The sequence below is a fragment of the Pseudopodoces humilis genome, chromosome 14 (assembly GCF_049639895.1).
Source record: "Pseudopodoces humilis isolate 2021_Gansu_Grassland_sample_001 chromosome 14, ASM4963989v1, whole genome shotgun sequence".
Taxonomy (NCBI): Eukaryota; Metazoa; Chordata; class Aves; order Passeriformes; family Paridae; genus Pseudopodoces; species Pseudopodoces humilis.
In genome coordinates this window covers 7756668-7782713 of record NC_142213.1, presented here as the reverse complement: position 1 = coordinate 7782713, position 26046 = coordinate 7756668, and the positions used below count along the sequence as shown (strand labels likewise).

At 40.7% G+C, this 26046-nt stretch overlaps 1 protein-coding gene across 1 annotated transcript in view; it reads left to right on the top strand.

The window, feature by feature from the left end:
- Positions 1–26046, top strand: part of GLG1 (golgi glycoprotein 1) — an 82626-nt gene that overhangs the window by 33917 nt on the left and 22663 nt on the right. The window contains exons 2-8 of the mRNA XM_005526302.3: positions 4170–4202; positions 6894–6980; positions 10423–10638; positions 17214–17417; positions 18049–18120; positions 20288–20471; positions 22200–22414. Of these exons, the coding sequence (XP_005526359.1) occupies positions 4170–4202; positions 6894–6980; positions 10423–10638; positions 17214–17417; positions 18049–18120; positions 20288–20471; positions 22200–22414 (1011 nt within the window). The remainder of the gene's footprint in view (positions 1–4169; positions 4203–6893; positions 6981–10422; positions 10639–17213; positions 17418–18048; positions 18121–20287; positions 20472–22199; positions 22415–26046) is intronic.

The window sequence follows — 26046 nt, the reverse complement described above, 5'->3', positions numbered from 1 at the left end:
TACTTAAACTATCACTGGTTTTAACTTTCCTATCACACATGACTTTTTCTGGATTGCAGGATGTGTGAAAACGGTTTACTGTAGCCATATGCTTCTTGGCTCAGAGCTCCAGGATGTTTCAGTAGGTTTGAAGCATGGCTGATTGTGTGCTGTGTGGTTTTTCTTTTACAAAGCTGTGTTGATTCTTGCCTAGACTACTCTATCTCCTCATGTTATCAGAAGTTCTTCTGTAGAATATTTTCTAGTGGTTGCAGTGGAAAAGGATCAGGTTTGCAGGAAGGTGGCTTCAAAGTCTGTTGTCTTCAATGTCTGAAGATTATCCATAGTTAGTATTTGAAATATGCCTCGTTCTTGCTTTTCAACAAGTTCACTACTATTCTTAACTTAAAAGAATAGTGGAAATGTCTGCCATCATCCCCATAAGGATAGTGGAAATGTCTGCTGTTACCTCATCTTCTGCTCTCAGGAGGGATTAAATTTTTTGAATTAAGGCACTTGGGCAGTTTACTTTGTGCTCTTTCATTTGCATGACTTTTGCAAGGATGCATAGGAATCTTAATGCTGAAGATTTAAAATAATCCCTGCAGAGTTTTCCCAAGACCTTGACTTTCACAGAACTGTAGAACAGTTTGGGTTGGAAGGGACCTTATAGGTCATCTCGTTCCAACCTCCTGTCATGCGAAGGGACTAGACCAGGTTGATCCAAGCTTCATCCAACCTGGGCTTGAGCATTTCCAGGAACAGGTCATCCTCAGCTTCTTTAGGCAACCAGACAGCCTTGCCATTCTCATCCATATCAGTTGATGAGGATACTTAGCTTGCTTCTCAAAATCCCATGGTGTGAATTATTTTTCCTTAGGATGTGATGCAGTAAGACCAAATCAAGTGTGTTTTGTATACCCAGCTGGAAGGGGCTCTGACTGTCACTGAAGGAGGGGCTCTAACTGCACCCCAGGTAGCGTGCTGTGCACTGGATGGTGATGCATGACACTGGTTCAGTCACTGTTACCTGTTCCTATGGCTCCCAGCGTGATGATGGTCCATTTCTGCTGCTAAAGCATTAACACCTTGTGGCCCTTTGGGCCTGGGTAGCAGTGGTGGGCTACTCACTTGCTGTATAGTTTTGACCTAGTTTTTTACTGCTGCCAAAGCAGAGAGATTTAGAAAGGGATGAGGGACTGTCATGGTTTGCTTCAGTGAGTTGAGATCTGGTGGATGGGAAAAGGCACTTGTAAACACAGTGGTGTTGATGACTTCAGTCTGGTGGTGACAGGACTTCCCACAAACCTTTTAATTTTTCTGTAGGGTTCATAACACTAATGCAGTGTGATTTGTGGCTGTTGTGTTTGTGGTTGCATGGAAGAAAATGCTTTTTCTGTTCACGTTTTCTTATATGTGGTGGTACTTATCTAAACTCTGCCTTCCCAGGGAGGTAGGAAGTGGTGTTCATACTCTGGAATGTGAGTGTTAGTGCGTGAAGGAGTTTGGAGAACTTTAGAGAGCTGTAAAGGGAGGTAATATATTCCCACTGAAGCTGCTAAACAGCCAAAGCTTCTGTGAGCCCAGAGGAACACACATTTTCTGTAAAAGCTGTTTTTAATCCTTTAGTTCAGAGATGTATGAGGGGTCCTTCTCTCTCACTAATCGGTGGAAGGTCCTTGCCATCAGCTTTCTCTTCTAAAATGCCTTGACTAACATGTGGTGCTGTCTAGGTTGCTCTCTTCCTTCCCCTTGCCCTGGGGGTCTTCTGAACATCCATGTTCCACTAGCTCACCATGTGGGACTGACACAATGCAGCTTTTCTTGCTCTTCAACTTCCCTTAGTGGTAATTTGAAATTTATTTTTCTCTCACTGCATTCAGCAATTCTGAAACTTCTTGTTTGGAAGGTTTCTTGGTTGGATATAGTGGACAGAGGGCCACAGGCATTAGCAAGGCAGAATATGTGTGGTTTCACTGGGGATATTTTTCTTCCCCTGCTTCAAACTCAGCCCTTCAGTGTATCAGACAGAAGCTAAAAGGATTGTTTTTCTCCTGCTGCTTCACTGTAACAGGGAGAAGCAGGACAGCATTGTGTGAACCCACCTCTCCAACACTTCCAGTGTTAAGAGGGAGGAAGGATCACAGCTCTTAGCTAGCAGGGGGTCATCTTGTTCCACATTGAAAGGATTATTGGCTAGATAATATACTTTGCATATTTAAATACTGAGCTGTGAATGAATTCAGTATTAAAGCTTAGTTAAGGTCCCATTAAAGTTCCATTACACTTTTCAGAAGAATAAGGCTAGATTTTGTTTCAAAGAGCTGAGGTTTGCTACAGAGCACAAAGAAGTCTGGTATTTCCATGTGTAACATTTTATTGTTGTGTATGTCAAGAAAAGCTTGTTTAAGCTTCTCAAGTCAGTGAGAGGCAGTATGTTATCTTTTTGGGCTCATCTTTCCAGAAAAAACCCTGAGCTTTAATATTTGGTGGATCTGAAGCAAAGGTTACCAGGTTGGAGGGTACAAAAATAATTGAAGTGACCCTGAAGGGTTTTGTAGGAGTGCTCTCTGACCCTTACAAATTCTCCTGCCTGCAAATGTGTTAGGAAGTCCTGTCCTCTGTAGCAGAATTCCAGTGCTAGCCTATATATTTTTATAAAGAAACTGTCCTTGACTAAAAGACTGAGTCAGCAATTTCAGTGGGGGGCACTCTGCCTCTCAGCTTTTGAAAGTAGTCTAAAACCTTCATCTGTTGCTGAAGGATGTGGGATGAGTGCAGAAAATTAAGAAAAGTACACTTGGTAAGTCACAGTGTTGGCCTTAGAGTCTGCTGTAAAATAGAGCCATTTGGGTGGCATCTTAGTTTTCATTTGAAAGAATCAATTCTGCAGTCTGAGGATAACTAGCAGACATCTGCTAGTCTTTTTTTTAAAAAGAGTTGATGTCCAGATTTTCAAATTTATAATTACTTTGGGAGATACAGTTTTAGATCATGTCAGTCTGACCAAACTGCAGTTAATTACTGTAATCCTTCAGGTACCATTTTTTATGTTCAAAGCGGAGAGGTGATTTCTGCCACTTACTGCTATAAAAAATAAAAGTGCTTTAGTTAATAATGGCTGCAGTTAAGAGGTTGGAAATGTTTTCCAGGCTTGCTTTTTTCCTCATAAACTTGCTTTTACTTTCCCCAGAGCACCAATGGTACAAGTGTTGGTGTAACAGATTGTGCAGCAGCAAATGCTTGCACTGAAAAGCTCTGCTTGCTTCCAGAACTGCTGAAATGCTGGTTCTCTTATGTTAGATCCCTGAGGTCTAACATCTTAGTGTCAATGATGTGTTTAAGCCTAGAGTGGTTTTGTGTCTTGAGGCTTTTAAAGCATGTCTGGCATCTTAAGTATCAGTAGAAGCAGATACTGTGAGTCAGGGTTGATTTTTCTGTGGGTGTGACAGCCAGGTGATTTTGTCCTGCTTTTCTGCTGTTCTGCTGTGGAGAGGAGATAGGAGTTTGTATGATTAATTTTTTTCAAGGAACTCTTCACTGCGAGAGCTACTCAGGCTGAAAGGAGAATGGGATGGTTTGCACTTGGAATTCTTTCCAAAGGAGCTCCCCAGGAGAATATAGTGAATATTTTGAAATGATGTATGAATATTGGATGTCACCGGTTTCTCACAGTTGAAAGTATAAATCTTGGGATTCCTTTGAACCAGCCCTTTTATGTACAACTGAAAGAAAAGATGTTACTTCTCAAATGGGGAATATGAACCTTTCAGTCTGGGGGAGGGGAGCAAGTCCTACCATTCTCCTTCGGTTATATGCACCAAACTAATTTTTCTTTAAAATTCTACTCTTACGTCCTTGTTTTCCCACAGGTGCTATTTTGCTTTCTTATTTGGGCAATTGTGGCAGATGCCAGTGCATTCATTACGTTTTTGCTGTGTTTACACAAATTCTGCTAGTCTTGTGCTGTTTTGTTCTGTTAATACAGCATAGTGTCTAAAGTACCTGTTTGCTTTTGGTAATTAGGTATCATTGCTCTTGTGATGCAGATTTTAAAATTTCCTGTCAATTGTGTCAAGTTGTTTATTACAGTGGAAAAGAGTTGACAGTATTTTAGTTTCAAAAGTTTAGACTCTGTTAAATGCATCACATTGGTTGTAAACTGACACTCCTTTTCTTTCTCCTTTCAGCCAGATAATGAAATCTCTTCAGACTGCAATCACGTAAGTATTCCTTTGTTTATTCTCTCTAGCTATGGCATTTGCACTTCCTATCCCTTGTGAACCTGAGGTATTTTGCATAGTTTGGTACTTTGCAAAGGCTATTAATCAAGACACATTTGGGTTTTTGGCCTTTGGAGGAGGAACACAAGAACCCAGTATAACCACATTGGTCTCAATGGAGACTTCATAGTGGAACATTTTTAAGAACTTCATAAACTGTACTTCTGTATCAGGGGAGGATAGCAGACGTCTTTCCTGTTTTATAATTGGGGGGTGGTTCCCGTGAGTTACTGGGAGCAATGTGATGTGTTCCTTTTGGGAAAGATGTGAGCAGTACTCAATTTAAACTCTTAATTTCAGCTGTTGACACCTTCTGTATTACTTTCACAGCTGCTAAATTTTTAGACTCGCTTGGAAAATGCTGTGGGGGTATGATATTTAGAGGCAGTTTGAGACACTTGGCTGGTTTTAGAACAGATTTCCTCTCAGCACTGTGTTTAACTGTGAGCAAACTATTAGCCAGTTCTTGGGCTGTCAAGCTGACTCTTCAAATCCCAAGACTCTCAGAAAAATAAAAAAAAGAGAAAAAAAATTAATTGCTGAGGTTGGTATTAGGTTTCTTTTGGTTTTTCTCATTTCTATTCTGTCAGTGTACACCATATCAAGATCCTTAATTGCTTGGCTAGCCCTGAACACAGACAGACAAGTGCATGCCTCAGTGACAGTCTTGATTTTGGATGCTTGAGAAGCTGTATTTTGCTTTATTATTGGAAGATATATTCCAGAGATGAAACCTGGCTGTGCCGTACAACTAGTAATTTCCAACTGTGTTTATAAATTAACCTTTAGCACTGCCTGACTTTGTTGGCAGCTGTAATTCTGTTGTGCAGGGTTGGATCAGATGAAGGGCACAATATGTTTCTGTTTAAGTCTTTTTAAAAAAGAGAAAACTCCAGTAATTAAAATGTATCTGCCTGACATTTAAATGTGCCAGCAAAAATTACCTGAATGAAGAAGAAACTGAGAATTCTAGAAATCAAAGTTGGATCTTTCTTCTGCTGGATTAATGATGGCATCTCTGCTTCAAGGGAAATGTTGGGCAGATGTGGATTGTGGAAGCCATTCACAAATAGGAACTGTGTGCTAAGTCTCGTTTTCTCAGGCAGAAATTGAAGGGAGGTGATAAAAAACTAGACCACAGAGAGATTGTCTCATGTCCAAATGTTTTCTTTTCCTCTCTCTGCAGTACAATTGCCGATCATCCCCTGGAAAATACTGCCTAGTGCTAAAATCAGTTTGAAGCTGCAAGTTTAACCTTCTTCTTTCTGTTTGTGGGAAGGTTCATTTGGAGAGCATCTCATTTTGAGACTCTCCAGAGTGTGAGATTACAAATGCAGAGATGTATTATCATCTTGTGTCCTCCTTCTACTTCCAGTTCTGCCTGGGAGAGACCTACAGCACTCTTTGCAAGGACAGGTTTCCTATTCATTCACTTTTACCCCTTAAACACTGTGTTTACAATTTACTCCATCTGTAACACCCTAGTTTCCCATCACCTCCTTTTTTAACTTTCTGCAGCTCCAAAACCATAAGAGGTGTGGATGTCATGCAGCTATGCTGATTCTGATTTTGGTTCTCTCTCTGTGCTTCCACCCTCCTGGAGCAGATGTGAAACTTGTGTAGAGCATGTGATTGTTTTCCCAGTGTTTTGTCTACAATTGAAACATCAAAGTAAAAATTTGACCAAACTTTATCTTTTTCATATTAATTTGTCAGGAAGGCAGAGTTTTTAAAATTAATTTTTAAAACTTCTTAATCTTTAAGTTAATGAAAAATGTTTAAATGCAACTTAAGTTCTTGGAAAAGCAGATGAGCTAATAGAACAACCAGGCAATATTTCAGCTATTAATTTGTTGAGGTTTTATGACCCTACCCTGTATTTTCACTTTATGGTGCCTTAGGAGGACATCTGGGATGTGTGTATATATCTAGAGGGTGTGACTTGCCCAAGACTGATTCTTGCACATTGACCCTGTGCATTGAGGCTCCTTCATGAGCTCATTGCTGGCTCCTGGAATAACAGTCATCCTTACGGAGGCACTTTTGCAGTCTAAGCTCTAAATATATAATTTTGCTTAGCAAGAGAGAACCTCCTGTATGTTTGAAATATATCTCCATCTAGAAGGTTGTCTGGTTGCAGCCCTCAGAGAAGGATCAAACTGCTTTGTCTCCTGCCTTTTTCTGCTAGGTTTTTATAACATTTTCAGCATGACATCTGCTCATATTGAGGATTTAATTTGTTCAGTTCACTTGCATCAGACACACACCATGGCACACAAAGGTGTGGTGGGCTAAAGGTGTTGCTAAATATGCCACAGGCAGCAAGTTAAAGCTTTCATTGTTTTATCCTTTCAGTTATGAAATATTCTTCATTTGTTATCTTTGCTTTTAATGAGTCAGCTCATGACCTTGCAGAGATTTTTGACAGCCTGAATTTGTTCAGTAGGAGAAAATTGCAAAAATGAAGGGACAAAGGTGTTGTCAAGGAGACTTATTATTGATCATTTCACTGTAGAAGGATGATGATAGAGATTGGGTATAAGTGATGCTTCATTGTTTTCTGAAGCAAAATGTTTGTTATTCTCCACGGAAAGCTCTTAAACTCCTTTTCTACAAATGCTTTCTCTATAGCTCTTGTGGAACTACAAGCTGAACCTGACTACAGATCCAAAGTTTGAATCCGTGGCCAGAGAAGTCTGCAAGTCCACTATTGCTGAGGTAAGCTAGGAGGAAGGCATGGCTGCTCTTGTGACACTGAGGCTTATCAGTTTCTTTGTGATAGCAAATTAATGTGTGAATAGTGATTTGGGGAAGTTCTAGTATCATATACCAAATTTGTACCTGTAATTAATTCAGTCTCCTTGCTGAAGAAGCCAGGTACCTTAGTGGTACCTAGGCAAAGGAATGGGAGAAAGAAATGCTGAACTAACAACCCACCAGGTCCTACCAAACCTTTTGTCAGAAATCGATTGTGAATTGGATTTGTCCCCTCTTTATCATGTGTTTGACATTTATAAGAGTGTTGTTCAAGCTGGGGTTCTGCTGAATTTAACATAAGGCTGGTTTTGGACTGTGTGTTGCAAGCAGAAGGGATAAGCACACAGACATCAAATGATAATCAACTTGAGTTTTTTTTTCAAGTTTCAAAGGGTAGTTACTCCAAGGAGACTATGTTAGAAGCTTCCACTTTTTACCTTGTGCTAGGAATTAGTGCTCTGTATCTCAGGCATCCACTCACCTTGGTCCAGCTTCAAAGATGACTTGATCAATCATTTCTTTCCTTGTGCTCATGCTCAAGATCTTGAACCTGTGTGCTAATGCAGTAGCTAGCTGAGCTGAGGTCTCTTCCTCAGTTTGTGGTGGTTTTCAGATAGACTTCTGAGAAGCAGTGGAAGGAAGGCTCTCTGCAGCTGTACAGGCTTCAGCTGACTTAATTCAGTCACTAAGCCATGCTCTCAAAAACATTGTTTGTATATCCACCAACATAATGTGACCTAGCCCTAAACTTGCCTTTTAAAAGAACATTTAGTCTGCTCTAATGTAAGTTGTTTAGTGTAAGGAGAGATTAAAAAAAATACTTACTAAAAGAAGGCTAGAAGATGAAACAGTGGAGACAGCTTGCATCAAAGTATTGCGTTGTATTTGGAGTTTGGTAACTCCCAAAAGCAAACACCGCCAAATCTGTTGAAACCCACTTTTTTGTGATCATAGAAAAGATCATGTTTTTCTGGTTTATGTCATATGGCTGCTGCAGAATTTTTACAACCAAGGCATTCTTGAAAATGTTCTTTTAATAGTCTGTTTAATTATCATTTTTATACAGTGGTCGTCTGGCATTGCTGTAAACGATGCTCTGTAAATCTAGGATATTATGTTTAAAAGCAGTGGGAAGAGTATACATAATTTTAGCGTTTTGCCATTTGGTGAGTAGTTTTTCGTTAAAGAAAAAGGTTAGATAAGGAACAATAATCTCATGTTTGATCTTCTGGTGTTTAACTGAGGCAGGTGCATAAACCATTCCACTAATATTTTTGACAGGTACTTCTACAAACGTCTTTAAAAGATATATAGTGGGCACATGTTCCTCCCATGCAGTATTAACCTATTAATATTTTCCTTAAATTGCCACTAACAGTTATAGATGACTTTTTGGGTGAATGAGCTCTGTTTAAAGTATTTGCTTTAGTATAGCTTTGCACTAAGAACAAAATAAACTAGAAGACCAATTCCTAGAAAAAGTCATTTGGGAAATGGTGACTGACCCAACTGGGCATGGGTATGTTCTGAAAAGTGCAGCTAAATACAGTTTTAAATTCCAATTTATTCTTTTCTCAGCTGTTGTGGCTTTAACAAGTTCTGGCAAGAGCTTTAACCTAGAATTATAGTTGGCAACCAGATAACAGTGGTAGCTTCAGAAGTGGCCTGGCAATAACATGTTCGCTTGGTCGTTTCTGCAGTTCAGTGGCTCAGACCATGGAGATCTGGAGCTGTTTCCAAAGCCAGGCTCTCCAAAAACAGCATGTTGCCATTGTGTGCTGATTTGGCTCATGGTACTTGAGCTGAAGTAGGGCCAAGCCAAAGATGTAGCTTTCTCTGAGAGCACTTGCTCAACTCTGTCCTGTTCACCCTGCAGTGATCCTATGTGTTTTCACTTTAAAATGTATTTTACATCTTACCTGTAACAATTACACTGACCTTAGTAACTGTTTAGTAGCTATTTAGATTAAATATAAAATGTTTTACCAGCCCACATCTGACTTCAAATAGTGATGTTTTAAATGCTGAATGTTTTATTTATCACACAGAAAGTAATGACCTCATAAGCTGAGGAAGAGATTTGTTTTATTCATCTAGTCTGACCTGTGTGAGTCTGTCACAGGGTGCCCTGAATTATTTTTGTTTGAATTAGAATATATCTTCCTAGAGACAGCTCTCCATTTTTTTAAATTTCCAATACAAATATTCCAACTTGGTATTTGAGAACCGATAAAATGGTTTCCTGCCTGTTCCCTTAGTGCTGCCCTTGCTTGTTATCTGAAACTGCCAGAATTATTGATTGCCATAGATCTTCCTTGAGATTGATGAGCCCTTCAGTATTTTTGCAGGGACAAATCTTTGATGCAATCAAGTCAGCCCATGTATCTATTCCTTGCAAACCTGTCAGCACTGAACTTAAGTGTCTGCCTGCCAGGGGTTCTTTCTGCAGTGTTATGACTGCAGTTTTCAGCACACTCCTGAGCAGGGGCCACCAGAACTGGGCAAGTATTTCAAAATGGACTTGCCAGGGTTAAAGAGTTGTGTAGTCTCAGTGCTCCTTGGAGCAAGGCATTGCGCTGCTCCTATCAAAAGATTCCTTCAGGGACCATCCTTAACTGATAAGTTACCATGTTTTCCCCTTCCTTTGGAAAGACACTGTCAAAACTGCCTGCATCTTTTACTTCCAGAGGTGGCGGGTTCGGCCTGACTGTCTGCTTCCCTGAGCAGAGCAGGCTGTGATTTATACTGGGGACCTGTCTGTTCTTGTATGCTGCTTTTCCAATCTCTGCACAGCTTTCAGCTTTGGTTAGCTGTGATTTTTACTTTTTTTAGGCCAGAGAGTAAAATGGTTTTAGTACCAACAGTCAGTTCATGCAAGCGCCTCATAGAAAAGCATTTGATGAGGATTTTCCTTTATAGTATTTTTCATCTCCTAGCAAGTTATAAACAGTTCCATAAATAGTGTTGACTTTTGAATCAGTCTCACTTCTGGCCAAAATCTTACCTTGTACGAGGTCAGGTGGCTAATGGGGGTGTAAGTATGATTTAGAGATCTGTAATACGCTCAGCTTTCTAAATAAAGGTTTGTCAAACTAGCATTTTTCTTACAAGTCTACTTGATTGCAGGGGTTCAGTGTAATTATAAAAGACGATTATTGAGCAATAGAATTTATAATCCTCAAGGTCGCTGTGTTTGCTTTTTTTGGATGCTGGCACACATGAGATTTCTCATTTCTGAAATATTTTCAATTATTCTGACTTACCAAAAATCAAACTAAAGCCTAGAGGGTTTCTTAGCTAGCAGATTTTGAAGCTACGGATGCAGGTTTCTTTGAGGATTTTCTTATAAGGTTAAATTCATAATCTGCAGCCACTGTAACTTTCTTGTTTTTTTTTTTAACAGATAAAGGAGTGTGCAGATGAACCAGTTGGTAAAGGGTTCTTGGTGTCATGTTTGGTGGATCACAGAGGTAACATCACTGAGTACCAGTGCCATCAGTACATCACTAAAATGACAGCCATTATCTTCAGTGATTATCGGTTGATCTGTGGCTTCATGGATGACTGCAAAGCTGACATCAATCTCCTGAAATGTGGCAGCATTCGACCTGGAGAAAAGGTATCCAGAGAACATGTAGATTGCCAGTAGACTTGTAAAAGTCATTTACTTCAGGAAACTGATGTAGAGGTTCTGCAATACTATTACTATCTTGCAACTGAGAAAATACATGGTATATCTTGTCTGTCTGAAAAGGGTAATGTCATGATTGTTTGCAGTTCCTTTTTAATTAATATGCATTTGTTCCTCTGTGAGGAGCTGCTATGCAGAGACTTTTGTCTTTCCACACCCCACTACAGTTGATCTGGCAGGTAGCTGTCTTTTTGATGAGGCCCTCTCAAGTTTGACTCAGTACAGTGAATCCAAGCAATAGATTTAAGCAGGCCTTTTGCTTGGCTTATTTCACAGTGTGGTTTGGTATGGCAGAAGGGTTATCAAGGTGATCATGCCTCTGCTATAACCATTTCTGCTTTCTCCGCTGTAGTTGATAGACTGGATCATCAGCTTTTATTTGTTTGCTTCTCCTTTCCTCTGCCCCTACAAAATCCGTTAAAGGGCACAGGGTATGTGTTGTCACATTTTAGTAGAACACACTTACCAATACTTAAGCAGAGCTCGGTGCAAAGAAGAGTTTATAGTGACTAGCTGTGGGATTATTTTCAAGGGACTGTTTTTGCCTGTCTACTTCAGCATAGCTAATGCAGGCAGCAAATATGTAGTGCTGAAGTGTGACTTTTCCTATGATAAGTTTTTATGTTTAGGGATAAAGTTAAAATTAGCCTATCAACTTTTTACAGTGCTTTTTAAATTATAGCTTTTATGCTTATAACAATTAGTCTCATAAATGAGCTATTAATGAAGGCATTTACAATAAGATGTACATTTTTTGGTTAAAAAGAAACCTTCCTAGTTGCTTGAGATATTCGGAGTTATTAGCAGCTAGTGTGTTAAATTTAAGTCCTAGTGTATTCCAGAAGACTTAGCTGAGCCACAGAAAGCACAAAAATAAGGACTTATTTCTGGAAACAAGAACAAAAGCAACCACAGAAGCAGGAGTTACTTGGATGCACTATAGGTTTAGACAGGTAACAGCTGAGTAACTTGCTTTCTCCATAAAGTAAAGGCTCTTTTCTAATACTGGGCTGAAAGACCTCATGAAATGAGAATGAGAAATTGCTTTTAGCAATCCGTATAGAATCAGAAGTGTAACATGAATTCTGCATGTGAGGTCTGTATGTTACCTGTGGCTTGACCAAATTTAAATAGATTACAGTACTTACAGTAGCACTGAAAGGATGCATCAGAGGGGATTTTGTAAGCATAAGCCAAACCTCACGTGGTGGGAGTGAAGCCAGTGTGGGCAGGCCTGTGTGGAGAACTCTGCGCAACCCACCACACGAGTCAGTTCAGGCGGGAGAGGGAGGAGGATGGCTGGGGTAGCTGAGGTCACAAGACACCAGGGAAGGGGGAACTTTGGATCACCAAGTTTCTGTGGGCTAGCAAAGTGATCACTAACCAAACTTCTATGGGTTTTACGATGGCTCATGCATATTCCTCGCTTTCTTGGTACTGAACCCAGAATATTGTGCCTTGGTTTGTAAAAGCGTTGCAGCCTGTCATATATCTTTTGTTATGCTGTCATCCTTGGCACTTGGAGCAATTGAAGTACTCTATACTGCTATGGAAACAGCTATAAATGGCTATGCAAGCATTTCTTTTGTTGGTGTTCTGTTCTATCCCTTTGCTGCTTCAGAGAAATCTAATTTGCTTCCATCAGATGCTGGTTAAGGTTTTATTTTCACTCTGTAGCTTCTGAGTGTTACCTGTAGAGAAACAGTCATTACCCTTTTGTATGAGTGAAGGTAACTGTGAATTTATTAAATAGGACCTGGACACCTGAGGAGGAAGATGAAGGAAGAGATTCTTTCTCTCTATTTATGGAAATAAACACAGCTAGACCATGAACTCCATCTACATCAGGCAGCTAGGTGATTTCAGTATGATAGCTTCATCAGAGTAACTGGGATAAACTGGCATTTTTAACTGTGAAAGGCATGTACGTTGATAATCTGGAATTACCTTGCCCCTTGAAGCTTCTCTGCAAGCTAACCATGTTCCTTTTCCACACTTCATTTTTTTTGTTTCAACTTGCTTGATACTTCCTAATTGAATATTGTTCATACTGAGTTTGTTGTTTCTGATGTGGTGATTTCTGTGCTTTCTTTTCACACATTTCTGTTTGAGTTTCTGCTCTGTAAGACCATTAAAGTTCAGCTTAGAGGTCTTGATCTGACCTTAGACTTCATTTTGCTGTATGTAGAAGAAAGGCTATAGATGTGTCATTTGAAAGCATTGTTTTCTAATATGCTTGTGTTCGGGGTGGGGGCTGTGTCTCTTATCTTTTTCCAGCTAGTGGAGAAACATTTAATAGTAATTTCAGTCACCTCTCCAGTTGGCTGTTGTGTTTCATAATTAATTTGGTCTCCTGGTATTTAAAAGTTGCTTTATCTTCATGCAATGGGGATCTCATTTGAAATTGAAATGGGTAATTGCGATGGAGCTTTTCTTCTTCAGCTGCTGATTGAAATGAGCTACTTTCCCAGTCCTGGTCGTGTCCAGGATTGTAGCAAACTCTAGTGGGTAGTGTGTAGTTGCCAGGGTTGAGCTATTGAGCTGTGATGTCCAAGCTGTAGTTGATTATTTGCCATAATGAAGGCTACATAAGTGTCAATTGCACATCTCTTGTAGTACTTTATCAGATAACAGCATTTTTCCTAAAGGAAGACACCTTAAGAGATTGTAGTTTTCTTGGTTTGGTTTTGTTTTTTACCTCTTAAGTGCTTTGAGTACAGTTGCTCTCTTTGCTTAGTTTCACAAAAATACTGGACACAGAAGAAACTGCGTGTAAATGGAAAGAGATAACATTCAACTCAGTCTTTGTTTACTCAGTGTACTAGTATAGCAGTGTACTATTATCTGAAGTACTGGGAATTAGCTAATCCAGGAAACATCCCAGCATCCCTGGTGTGTTGGTTAGCCAGGCGGAATGCTGAACTGGAGGTTCTGGTACTGGTGCTTTTCCATAACCTGGCTGCTCGGGCTCCAGCGGGTTGGCACAACTGTCCAGTGCAGGGTGCTGTGCTGATGAGACAGGTTATATTTTACCCTTCCGCCTGCTGCTTCTTTTTACTCTTCATTCTCTTTTGGTCACTTTTCTAGCTTCTATTTGCAAGGCTACAGCTGGAACAGATGTGTACTCGAGGCATGTCAAGTTTCAGACAGGATAAAATCCTTACTTGCAAGATTCTGAAAAAATGACAAAAAATCCCCAACAGTTGCAAAGACTAAACTATACTGGGGGAAAGTGAAATTTCTAATGGAAAATGAATAGTAAACCCAATGTTTTTAAAATTCTGTTTTGGCCTAAAGCTACATGCCTAGAGTTTGAATTTTAGGAATTAAAATCTCCCAGTGTTGTGCTGAAGGGGATTTGCTTGGGTACATTTAGAACTAAGTTCCATTTCTCTGTGGCTCAAAGTGCTGTGGGACAGCACTGGAAAGCTGCTTGTAGCTTTTGTGGATCTAGGTATATCCTTTCATAAATCTATCAAGAGTTTCAAGGCTCTCCAGACTAGATAATCATCTACAATGTTTTACAGATATTTGCAACTTTCAGTTAAAATCCTCTATTTAAAACTTGATAATGGTGGTAAAGCTGGGTTCCAAGGACCACATTTAAAACGAGATGTTTTTTGGATTTAATCTCTTTTATTTCAGTTTGTATTGCTCCAGAAAAAATGAGGCCTAGACTTTGTCAACAGGCAGCAGTTTTGTGGGAGTCCTGACTTCTGGAGTGAACTTAGAGGTTTTCAACTCTGCAGTGGAGGTTTTCTGAGAATGGGTGCTGGACAGAGGAAAATGCTTTATAGGATTTATTCCACAGCTGCAGCAGGTGTTCCACCCTTGGACACACCAGGCAGCTGGTGCTGGAGCAGAACTGTGAGAGCTCATGCTGTGGGATGATGACCCTTGACTTTGGTGCCTCTGGAGATGAGCTGACTGCCCATGACTGTTGGCACATGGAATGCAGGTGGGAACAGGCATCTCTTGTGGTGGAGAGCTGGGTGGTGTTGCAGGTACCACCAGTGTGTATCAAGGTTGTCCTGCCATCCTTGGGAGAGGCCTTGACTGCCAGCTGCTTTAAGGTGATTGAGTGCAGCTGTACACACATTTGTTTTCCCTTCCAGTCTACAGTAAGGGATTGTACAATATTAAATACAGTAGGTGTTACCCTATAATTAAAGCTTGAAGTGATATTTCTCTAAACCATGTTTGTAGAGTCCCATGCTCTGTTTGGCAGTAGTGTGGGTGTCTTCATGCACTTTTGAGGAAATGAAGAGTCAGGCTCTCCTTAAAATTGCTTAACTAGTCAGCACTAGCACTCCAGGGACCTGATCTGCTTGAAAATGAATCCTAGATTAGGCCACTAAATCTTCCAAACAGTGTCATGTGGGCACAGGAACCTTAAGGGCACTGCAAGGAGGTGTGTAAATGCTTGATGGTTGGAGGAAAGAGCATGTTTCAGGAGCCAGATGGGTTTGTTTGTGTGTGTTTCTATTGAATCTGACATGTTTTAAAATTGCTCTTAACACAGGGCAGCAGAGTAGCCAGCACTTCAGGATGATCTGCCCAAATGGGAAAACTCTATTAGCAAAGTAATGCAATAAATGAGCTTTTTGTGTTGTGTCCCTAAAGTATAACAGCAATCAGCATCCAGCATATGGAAACCTGCTTTCCAGATTTCCTATTAAAAATAGGTTTACTTACATATATAATATCACTCTGACCAGGAATCTAAACCCACACTGCTATGAACCAGGAAACTTCTGATTTTCCTAGCAGGAAAAGCTTCCCTTCTGCCCTTCTTGCTAGCTTGCAAAGGAAAGCTGCAGGTGAGTGAAAGTAAGCTTGGCCTGCCTTGTCTCACAGCTGCAACTTCACTTAGGCAGGAGCAAAAATGTGCCACAGGAGCTTAAAATTACTGTTTTCATTCACACATGACATCTTCTCAGCTGTAGTTACTACCTGTGACTGACCATGAGAGTTTGCAGAACAGTGTTTGTGTTTGATGAGGTTATGGATAAATGGCAACTTTAAGTGATGTGGCAAATGTACTTCTGAGTAGTGTTCCTCAGAATCCAGATTTGAGGTTCCGTCCTAAAGGGACCGTTGATATATAAGTATATTCTTAAAAGGTACATACTCAACGTATGGAACTGGCCAGTTCTCACTCAAAGGAGCAAACCAAAATAAGGAATTTTGCAGGATGTGGGTTTTAGGTTTTCTGCTTTCTTTTTTTTTTTTTTGTAGGGGAAAACTGCTTTTAGCCTTTTTAAACTGATGATATTTCTGGGTTGTGTTTACAAGTTAACAAGTAATCAACCAATTCTGCTTGTGCTCCGAGTGTAGCAGAGCTAAGACAGGCATCAAAGACTGCCTATGTAAGGAGACGTGTCAGAACAAAAAGATTGGGAAGACTTGCATGGCTTTGAGTAGTCATGGACATGTTTTATGGAGGCTGCTCTCTTACTCATGCTCATGTAACAGCAGTGGATGATCTGCTTGACAGAGCAAGCTGAAGGGATGGCTCCGAAATGGTGACTGCAAATGCCAGGCTGGGTGATTCAGCTGAATGTGAGCATGCATGCCTTGTTGCATACTTAGTGTAAGTTTATTGGCAATATCCTCTCTCAGCAAAGCAGCATAAATTAAGGTGGCCTTCACATGAAAAACTTGCAGAAGCCTTGAGAAATCTGTACCAGTAGAGTCCTTTAGAGGAACTAGACCTTCTACAGAGATATGTTAGGAGGGAGGCATGGTTCTCTTTCTAAACACATAATGAGGATATAGGAAACTAAATGAAGCTTTGCTGAGCTTTGTCCTGCCTCTTCCAGGCTTTTGAACAAAGCACAGGCTCTCTGTGTTTATTGGAAGTTGCTGCTCACAGTCCAAGATTGTCTCCAGGCTTGCAGGACAGTGGATGTGGTGCACAGCACTGGGCCAGAACCACTTTGTCAGAGATCTTTGTCTACTCTTGAATGCTTTGCATTTTATTCTCTTAGTGGAGGAATTAGCATTGAGAAACCTAAATTGGTCAAAGCTCCTTTGTGGCCTTTTTTACATCACAAATTTTCACCACCCAAACTGAAGTCTTGTCTTGGTGTGGCAAAACTTACGATTTTTCTCTCCCCAAGCATTTTCTTAATGTGATGCTGTTCCTTGCTGTTGCTATGGTTCCAAGAAAGCTGTGTCAGATTAAAGATAATTTGGCTGTTTTGGTAAACTGCTCTGAGCAGTGTGACTAAGTAGTGATAATCTCATTAAATCACATTAAAACAAGCCCAGAGCATTGGAGGGGAGGATTTCATGGTGACCATCAGTGGGATGGTGATGTATAAAGTATGGTTAGCTCAGGTCTTAATTGTTGCCTCGTCTGAATTTAAATGTGGTTTAGGCTGAATGTTGGGAAGTCTACATGTAGACAGTTTGTCGCTTAATTAATGTGGTACTTAGCCAGAATCACAGCTTGATTGATTATGTAAAAGCTTGGTTACAGGTGTCTTGTTCTCCCATAGGATGCTCACTCACAAGGAGAGGTGGTGGCATGCCTGGAAAAAGGCCTGGTAAAAGAGGCAGAGGAAACTGATCCTCGAATCCAGGTTTCTGATCAGTGTAAGAAAGCGATTCTTCGTGTAGCTGAACTCTCTTCTGATGATTTCCACCTGGACCGGCATCTCTACTTTGCATGCCGAGATGACAGAGAGCGATTCTGTGAAAATGTGAGTGCTTTCCTCTTCCTTTCTCTCTACATTAATCCATTAAAAAAACCCAAAACCTCTGTGGAAGAAGCAATGGAAGGGAACTGTAGACTGGAGCCTCAGTGATATTGTGTAATACAGAAAACAGACACCCTGTAACTGTCATTTTGCAATAATTCCAGTATTAAATTCTTTCACCCAACAAACACACGTTATTTCCAATGGGTTTATTAACTGAATTGGCATAAATGGTTTAGGGGGCATCAGAGCTGGTGTGATGGGGTGGGGGAGGAGAAAGACAGGGGCGAGTGACCACTCCTTTCTACAGCTGTGAGCTATTGCACAAAGTAAGCCTGGTCTGATTGTACTTGCAGCACTTTTCATGCCTAGAGCATGAGCTGAAGAACTGCATTGTTCAGTCTCAGCTTGTATTAGCTGAGAGATGTTACACTAAAAGGGTGATATGACCAGATTTTTTTAATGCAATAAAGTTTAAAGGATTTTTATTGCATAGAAGCTATTGCTGTAATTTGAAATATTAACTTGAATATATTATTAGTTTAAAAGAATTCTCCTTAGGTGTAGTTTAGCCTGCTAGTGAAGTGTTACAAGTATTATCTTTAAGGGCCAATGTTTCTGTTCTGTTTCACAGACTCAGGCTGGGGAAGGCCGGGTATACAAGTGCCTCTTTAATCACAAGTTTGAAGAATCAATGAGTGAAAAGGTATGTATCCTGGTGAGACAAATTCTTACTGCAGAAATCATCAGATCATTCCTCAGTCCAGGCTGCATTAATATTTTCCAGTGTTAAGGAAAATGTCATCTTCGTAGCCAGATAATCGGCTGCTTTAACAAATGCTTTTACTTTGATATTTTTGCGTTTCAAGTTTCAGTTTTTAAAGTAAAGGATTTAAATAAATCAAAGCTTTTGGTGGGTAATTTGGGGAGGCAGACATGGAGTAGCATTGTGATTGACTGTTTAAAGTAGCAGTCACAGCATGCTGGGGTAAGCCTTGGATAAATGTTGTTCTAATTGTACAGATTAGAAACAAAAAGGAAGCTGTATTTCTTTCGTTTGTTTTTAAGGCTGTTTTCAAGCATCACATTCTGTGTGGGAAGAATGCACAGTTCAGTGACTGAAGTTTTCCTTCTGGTTTTCTTGAAAAGGTGGTTTTCAACAACAGCAAGAAAAGTTGTTCTAGAAAGCTAGTCCTGAAAAGTTTGTATTAGTATAGGTGCTTTGTTAAGGCAGCAGTGCCTTCAGTGATTTTGGAAGCAGCATCATAGTGTTTATGATTATATGGAATTATAATCTGTCAGAAGGGATATGAAGATGAGTATCTGTAAAGATCTCCTCAAAGAAGATCTGCTGAAGGAGCTTGACTCACAGTGCTGGAGGGATCAGACTAATTTCTTTTTTGTTAAATGCATTAGCTGTCTGACAGCTTGGTTTCAATTAACAAATTCAAATCTGAACAAGTGATTGCTGAGGGCTTGAAACAAAGCTCCATTTTGTAGAAGTGCGTTGCTGAAATGAACTGCTGTTGCTGAACCCCTTTTTAGTTATACAGGGACGCTGGTAGTTTTTGAAGGGTGTTTTCCATGATCAGCTTCCTGAGGTATGAATGTAAGATGTAGAAAGGTTACACCAAGCTGCAGCAGATGACTTTGTAGAGAGAGAGAGAGGGGTGGATGCTCTGAGGACGCAGTTTGCAGAGCAGAAGGAACACTAAATGTAGTTCTCACTCTCGTAGCTGCCAAGGTTGGACCATCTGCAAAGTCACTGGTTTTGTAGAAGCTGTTACCCAGCAGAGTCCCTCCTTGCCGGTGGCGGCATCGGCTGCTGCATACACATGTAGCCAGCAATAGCTGCTGGTGGGTGGCTTGCTTTGTGTCATCCAAAACTTGCTCTCGGGCTGTATCCAGCCTTTGCCTACTTCAGGTGATGAGGTATCTGCAAGCCTGTATCTCCCTGTGTCCAGAGCTGTAAATTTGTCCAGTCCCGGAGTCTAGGACTGCACAGGAGCATGAAAGACGGAGTGGGAATATCTTGGAGTAAGGCTTTCCCAGGTCCTCAAGTAGGTGTGGGAAGGAGCGGGTGAAGTCAACACCTGATGTAAGAAAGTGGGGACTGGGTTCTAGGACTTTCCTGTTCCTTGTGCCAAGATTGCTCCCTCTTCTCCCTAGTCTACATATTCACTGTTTTCTTTCCTTTCAAGTGGGCTGGGAATGGACAAATTTGCTTGAGCTATTCTGAGATACCTGCTGCCCTCAAATTTAATTTTCACATAATTTAAACTAAAAGCTATGAAGTGCAGCAGTGTTTTTACAGGTCCTTTTTTTGGATTAAATTTAGAGGGTTGTTCTTGCAGCTGCTGGGTTCAGGTTTGGCCACAGTGCATCCTCATGAACCTCACCAGTTGTGGAAAATGGCTAGAAATTCCCATGGTTAGACTGTTTTATCACCTGCTCAGCGCATTGTGGAACAAATCCAAGAAATGCTTTATTTTGTAAATGTAACTGGAAAAAGTTATTTCTTGAGGGCATGGGGTGAGATGTACCACAGCTGGAATAAATGTCAGCAACTGCTCCTAGTTGCCATGAATGAGTCACACTCTTCACAAAAAGCTGGATGAATGTGCAGTTCTGAGAACTGCTCTGCAGGGAGCTGCTCCCTTTGAAAGCCCTGATCTGTTGACCTCGGTGTGCATTGTTAACTGTGTGGTTTCAATGAGACAAATGAAATTTAGCTGCAGTCCAGCTTAAACACATGAATTTAAAGGCATTGGTTGTTTTCTGAGATGCAACTTGAAAACTTGACAGCAGCAGGTTCAACTCTCCACCACCAGTGCACAGAAGCTCATTCCACCATCCCAATGTGTCTCCTGCAGTGTCGCGATGCGCTGACAACCCGCCAGAAGCTGATTGCCCAAGACTACAAAGTCAGTTACTCGCTGGCCAAGTCCTGTAAAAGTGACCTGAAGAAATACCGCTGCAATGTGGAGAACCTGCCCCGCTCTCGGGAAGCCCGGCTTTCCTATCTGTTGATGTGCTTGGAGTCTGCTGTGCACAGAGGTAAGTGGAATTCAAGACTTGCTGGCACCTCAATTTTAAAATCAGGGACTTCAGCTTCAACATGTATTTACAGTTCCCTACTCTGTTTTCCAAACTTGGTTTTAAAGGCAAATTTCCTCATCATGGTGCTTTCATCCCTGTTGTTTTGATGATTAGAATAGCTGAGTAAACCCCTCTGCCACTGACTCCTTTTGTGCAGACAAGAAGTTTAAAATGCAAAAGAGCAAATCCCACTTGGACTGCTGATGTGTAGTTGCAAATCCTTCTATTCACTGTGAATTCAACAGCTCCTTTCCTTCATTGTGTAGTAAGCATTAAATATGCTACAAGGTTAAAACTGAGAATAGAAAACCTGTTTATCCTCACTCTGGGAGAAACAGGGATACTCAATCCTTTTCCTGCTGTAAATAATGTCTTTTCTTGCAGTTCAGTAGCTTGAGTAAATACCTTAATTTCTCTGACTCTGGTTTTCCCCTATACAGAAAGAAGGTAAGTGTGAGAATATTATTTTTGATCACTTAGGACACCTCCATCTTACATTAACTTAACACCAGCTGCTGTCTCCAAAGGCATTAGAAGGCTCAATGCAGCTGGTCTGTGCTAAAAGTTCTCTGTGAAATTGCCATAATGTGAAACAATGTGTTACATCCTCTAGATCTGCATTGGAGGACTGCTTGTTTTTCATCTTGGCGTGCTGCTGGGTGGTTTCAGAGTGAGCAGCAGGGCTGCATGCTGCAGTGCCTCTGGCATGGGATGGAAAGGCTGCCATAATTCCATAAGCAGTCTGCATTTGTGAGTTTAAATAACTCATTGCTTCTAATTGATGTGGAAATGATGAGCCCTGTTGGTAGAAAAGTTGTGGGTTTTTTTTTTTACTTCTCCCTGCAGTAGGGCAGGTGGTTTCCTGAATTGCATGCAGAAAACTGCTGTTCAGCTATTTCATTTCATGATGGAACAGGTTCTGCAGTGTCTCATGCATGAGGCATAACCCAGGAGGAACACTAATTATTCCACACAGCACCACGTGCATGTGTTACAATGCCTGGCAGTCCCTGTTGGGGTGTCCTCTGTTCCATGGGATGTTGTGCACATATAAATAGATTGTGATGGGGACTGCAGGAAAGCTTATAGCAGATCTAAGTATTTATCACAGCAAGATTTCTGTGCAGCTGCAGTGGTTTGTTGGACACTCATATACACTCTTGTTTAAGTCTGAGTTTTGGCTTCCTGAACATTTATGTGCTATTGCCCTAGAGAACCTTTTCTGTGAAAATGTTTAATCTGCTGTCCGAACAAATTCCTCTCCCGGTAACATACCAAGCTGGTGAACCTACCAAAGGTGACTTCTGCAGTGGAAAAAGGAGCCCTTGAACATATGGGGAAAAGCTGTCTTGTGCTACAGAGCTGTGGATCCACGAGTGCTTTCAGCTGTTCTTCAGAAGCAACTCCTATAATGTGAAATTCAAAATCAGATTTTCATAATCTTTTGGCATTCTTTTTAAAAAATGTGTGTTAAATCTACAGACTGGCTATATTTTGCAGGGTTGTTTAAATGATGGCAGCTACCACAACTGCTGGTTTATTCCCCTGCACGAATGCTCCAGCACATTTTAGTCTGGTGTTCAGAGTGTTGAAGTTGTGCCTGCTCTTCCAACACACTGGTAGCACAGGTCAAGAAGGGCTCTGCTGAGCATTGAAAGTAAATCACATCATCTTCTCTTGACTCAGGTCGACAAGTGAGCAGCGAGTGCCAGGGTGAAATGCTGGATTACCGGCGCATGCTGATGGAAGACTTCTCGCTGAGCCCAGAAATCATCCTGAGCTGCCGAGGGGAGATCGAGCACCACTGCTCCGGCCTCCACCGGAAGGGCCGCACCCTGCACTGCCTGATGAAAGTCGTGCGGGGCGAAAAGGGAAACGTGGGACCCAACTGTCAGCAGGCAGTAAGGAGCTTTTCTATCACTTCACTTACAGTTTGCTCAGTTGGTAGAAGCAACTGATTTGTCTGTCAGTGTTCTGCCTTGCAATGGAGGCTCTGCTGAAGTCAGCCTAGCTCTGCTCGGTGCCACTGAATGCTGGAAGCAGTTGTGTAATTCCCATGCCGTGAACTTGGTATGTAGCAGCACATGAGTAAGGGTGGTGTTTTTCCCCTCAAAAAATACATTTTGGATTGTTGTGCTCTGGATTTTTTATTGGATCTTCTGTAGTTCTTCTCCACCAACTCTGAAGTCATGGAATTCTCTCCTGGGTGCAGGATGTAGGGGAAACTTGCCTTTCATAATTCTAAAACACTCCCTGTCCTTCCCTTTTCCCCCTCTCCTTCCCTTTTCCCCCTGTGCCCTGTCTTTGGAAATGCACAAAACCTTTCAAGGCACCTTCCCACTCAGTTTTATTTTTGCTATTTCATTCAGCTTTAATGATGGAAATGGAAGTTCAGGGACAGGGAGGTACAGCAGACTGCTGTGTGTACTTGCAGCCGGTGAAGGAAATGTCATTTTCCTCCAAAATACCTCTATAAAAAGGAATATTTCTTTTGCCTTTCTTAAAGTCCATTTGGTCCCAAATACATCCTGCTTATCATTCTTTAAGTTGAAAACAATTTAATTTTTGTTCAAAGTCATTAGTGTTTTTTAATATGGAATTACATTTTTGTACTTAATACTTGGTTTTAAGGACCCATGAGCCCAAAAAAGTGACATCAGTGATAAAAACAGCAATGGAGATTTAGTGCTGATGTAGGAGTTTTGGGAGGTGTGTGTGCTCTTGACTTCTTTTAATAAACAGAACCACCATTCTGTACATTTTTGTTTTAAATGTAGCTTAAAACTTGAGCCTCAGTTGATGCCAATTTGTGCGTATTATCAAAGAGAAATTAATATCTGTTAAATTTTTGTAAGTCACAGGGTGTTTTTGTGATTAAGCTTATTTCTGCATAAATATCAGGTGTACTGGTGCAGCAGCTGTACAGTTTGAGTCATTCCTGCGGGGATCTGTAGTGCATGACTTACGCTTTGCAGCCTTTGTGTGAAAAACTGAATATTTGTTTCTGTTTAAATATGAAATTGAAACTGCTGCTTCAGAATTTCATTATTTTCAAATATTCATAAAGATCAGTTAATCTTGGGACTAACTTTTAGATCATGACATGCGTGTTCAGAACAAGTCATAAGTCAAAACTGGAGGTGCCCAAAAGTTATATGGAATTTCAAACTTTCAGAGCAATATATCTTTAGAAATTTAGGGCAAGTTTGGAGGTTTTTAGTTCCCTTATACTTAAGCTACTGCTTTATTTTTTTACAGTAAGTTGATGCAATAGTAAATAGAATTATCCATGAGTCCCTCTTCAAGTTAAATGTGTTTTGTTCTCTGGGCAAAGGACAGCAGAAAGCAAATTAAGTGTTGATTTTATAACTACATTTAGCTTGTCTGGATTTTTATGGGCAAGAGAAAAAAGATGATTTCAAGAACAGGATAAACATTCCAATGTTCTGAATTTCTGAACATTCTGTAGTGCTATTATATAGCACTACAAATTTGAAGTACTAAATAACTTATTGTTCTTATTTTTTGTATTTGAATGGTAAAGATTGCCTCAGCTGTCAGTGGCCTTGTTGTGTTTTGACTTATTGTATTAGAATGAGCTTTCTGCTTTTACCTTTAAAGGCAGATAAATTATCTTTGCAAGGAAGAGAATATTGTGGGAAACTCTTCCACATACTGTGCAACTTGGGCTAGAGATTTCAACTACTTGTCACATGAGGTTGGCCCATGTGGCAAGCCCTGAAGAAGGGAAGTTAGGGATCCATCCTTTAGAGTGAGCTGTATCCATTTCAGTTCCTTTTGGTTACCTAGAGAACACCTTTGATGTGTGTTTCTGGTGTGGCTCTTAACGGTGGAGCACTTGTCTGTGGCACCCCTACATTTTCACCTGCAGAAAGAGAAGATGGTCCCAGCAGAGCTTGCTGCACTGTTTTGGATCCATCTCCAGATGTTGTCTTTTCTATAGAGTCAAAAACTTGCATCCTTGTGCTTTTAGAAGTATCATTAGCTAATGCTAATACAGCACCTTGATTTCTTGGCTAACTCAAAGCAATAGGTGGTGTTCTGAAATTCTTCCTTACAGAAGCTCTGTGACCAGACACACCTGCCTAGAAAGTTTGCTGGAGGCAATTGGAAGGGGAAACATCTAATTTAGATCTGGTTTTACTTACTATCCTGTCTGTGAAGGTTTGCTCTGATTCTGTTTGTCGTATGAAAGGAAGATGTTTGCCAGAAGCAATATAAGGAATCCTAACCAAAGAATCTCTGTTTTATTTTCCTGCAAGATCATTGACTCATACCCTTTCTTGAAGGTGGATTATGAGCAATTATTTGTATTTAAAATTTTAAACAAAGTGCATTCTTAGACATTCTCAAACCCCAGTATTTTGGTGTGTGCTGGGCCTCATAGTTCTAAACCATGCACTTAAGGGATCATGCCTGCACGGAGGGTGGGTGTGTGCTGTGGGAAGTCATCAGATAGGAGATAGTGTCACTTAATTGTGAGCATCAGCCCTTCAAAGGTCTGCAGCTGTACTGACAGGGTCTAGCACCTCTGGTGTTGCTTGGTAGAAGCAATAGCTGATATTAGAGCTGTTGACAAATTGTTTTTCAAATATGTGGCTTCTGTATTGCCCTGGTCTTACCTTTGGTTTTTTTTCTGTTCAGACCTTTGAGTGTATAAAGCTCCAATCCCTGCTTAAAGGGCATATATTTCTTGCCTCCAATTTCTAATGCAACTGTTAAATTGGTAGTTCATTGTTAATTTAGTTCCATGTTCAGCATAAAAGTTCAGAGCATTATAAAGTTTATCCAGCTGCTTTTCAGCTGTAAGGGTTTGTTGTGTGAGGGAGGAAAATCCTATATAACCTTCACTTTTATCACTATCACCGGTGCCAAATTATTCCTTCTTCCCTGCAGTCAGGGCAGCTGGCTTGGTGCTGCACATCGTGCATGTGGTTGAGAATTAAGATCGAGAATTCTGCAGTAGTACCCAAAACAGGGTGGAGGGATAAGGAGATGCTTCAGTGCTTCTGAGCTGTTGTATCTGGTGTGCTTCGGCTTCTTCCACTTGATAGCAACAAAAATTAAAGTGACCAATTAACTGAGACCTGAGAAAGAATCCTGCCTACATAATGCTTTGGCCAATTTATTTAATCTGTGTGTGTAAGAAAGTGTTGGGTTTGAGGTTCCATTCACCTGTCTTTTTGATATGTAAGCCACCCGACTTGAAGTAAACCTAGCACTTCACACACAGAGTATTTCCCACCCATGCAGGCTGTGTGAGTCTCTGAACCAGCAAAATCACAATATTCTTCTTCCTTTTGCAGTGATTCTTACCAGGTTTGTAAAGAACACATCCAGTTAAGGTTTGACCTTAAGGTTCTGTTTGACCATAGTCAGAGATGTATAAAATGCTGCTTTTATTATTATTACTTAATGAAAATATCCCAAGATTTTTTGATAGCGCTCTTCTCAGCTGCCTGCATCCCTTAGAAGCTGAGGCTGGGCATAATTAAGAGTGAGTCACAGGAAA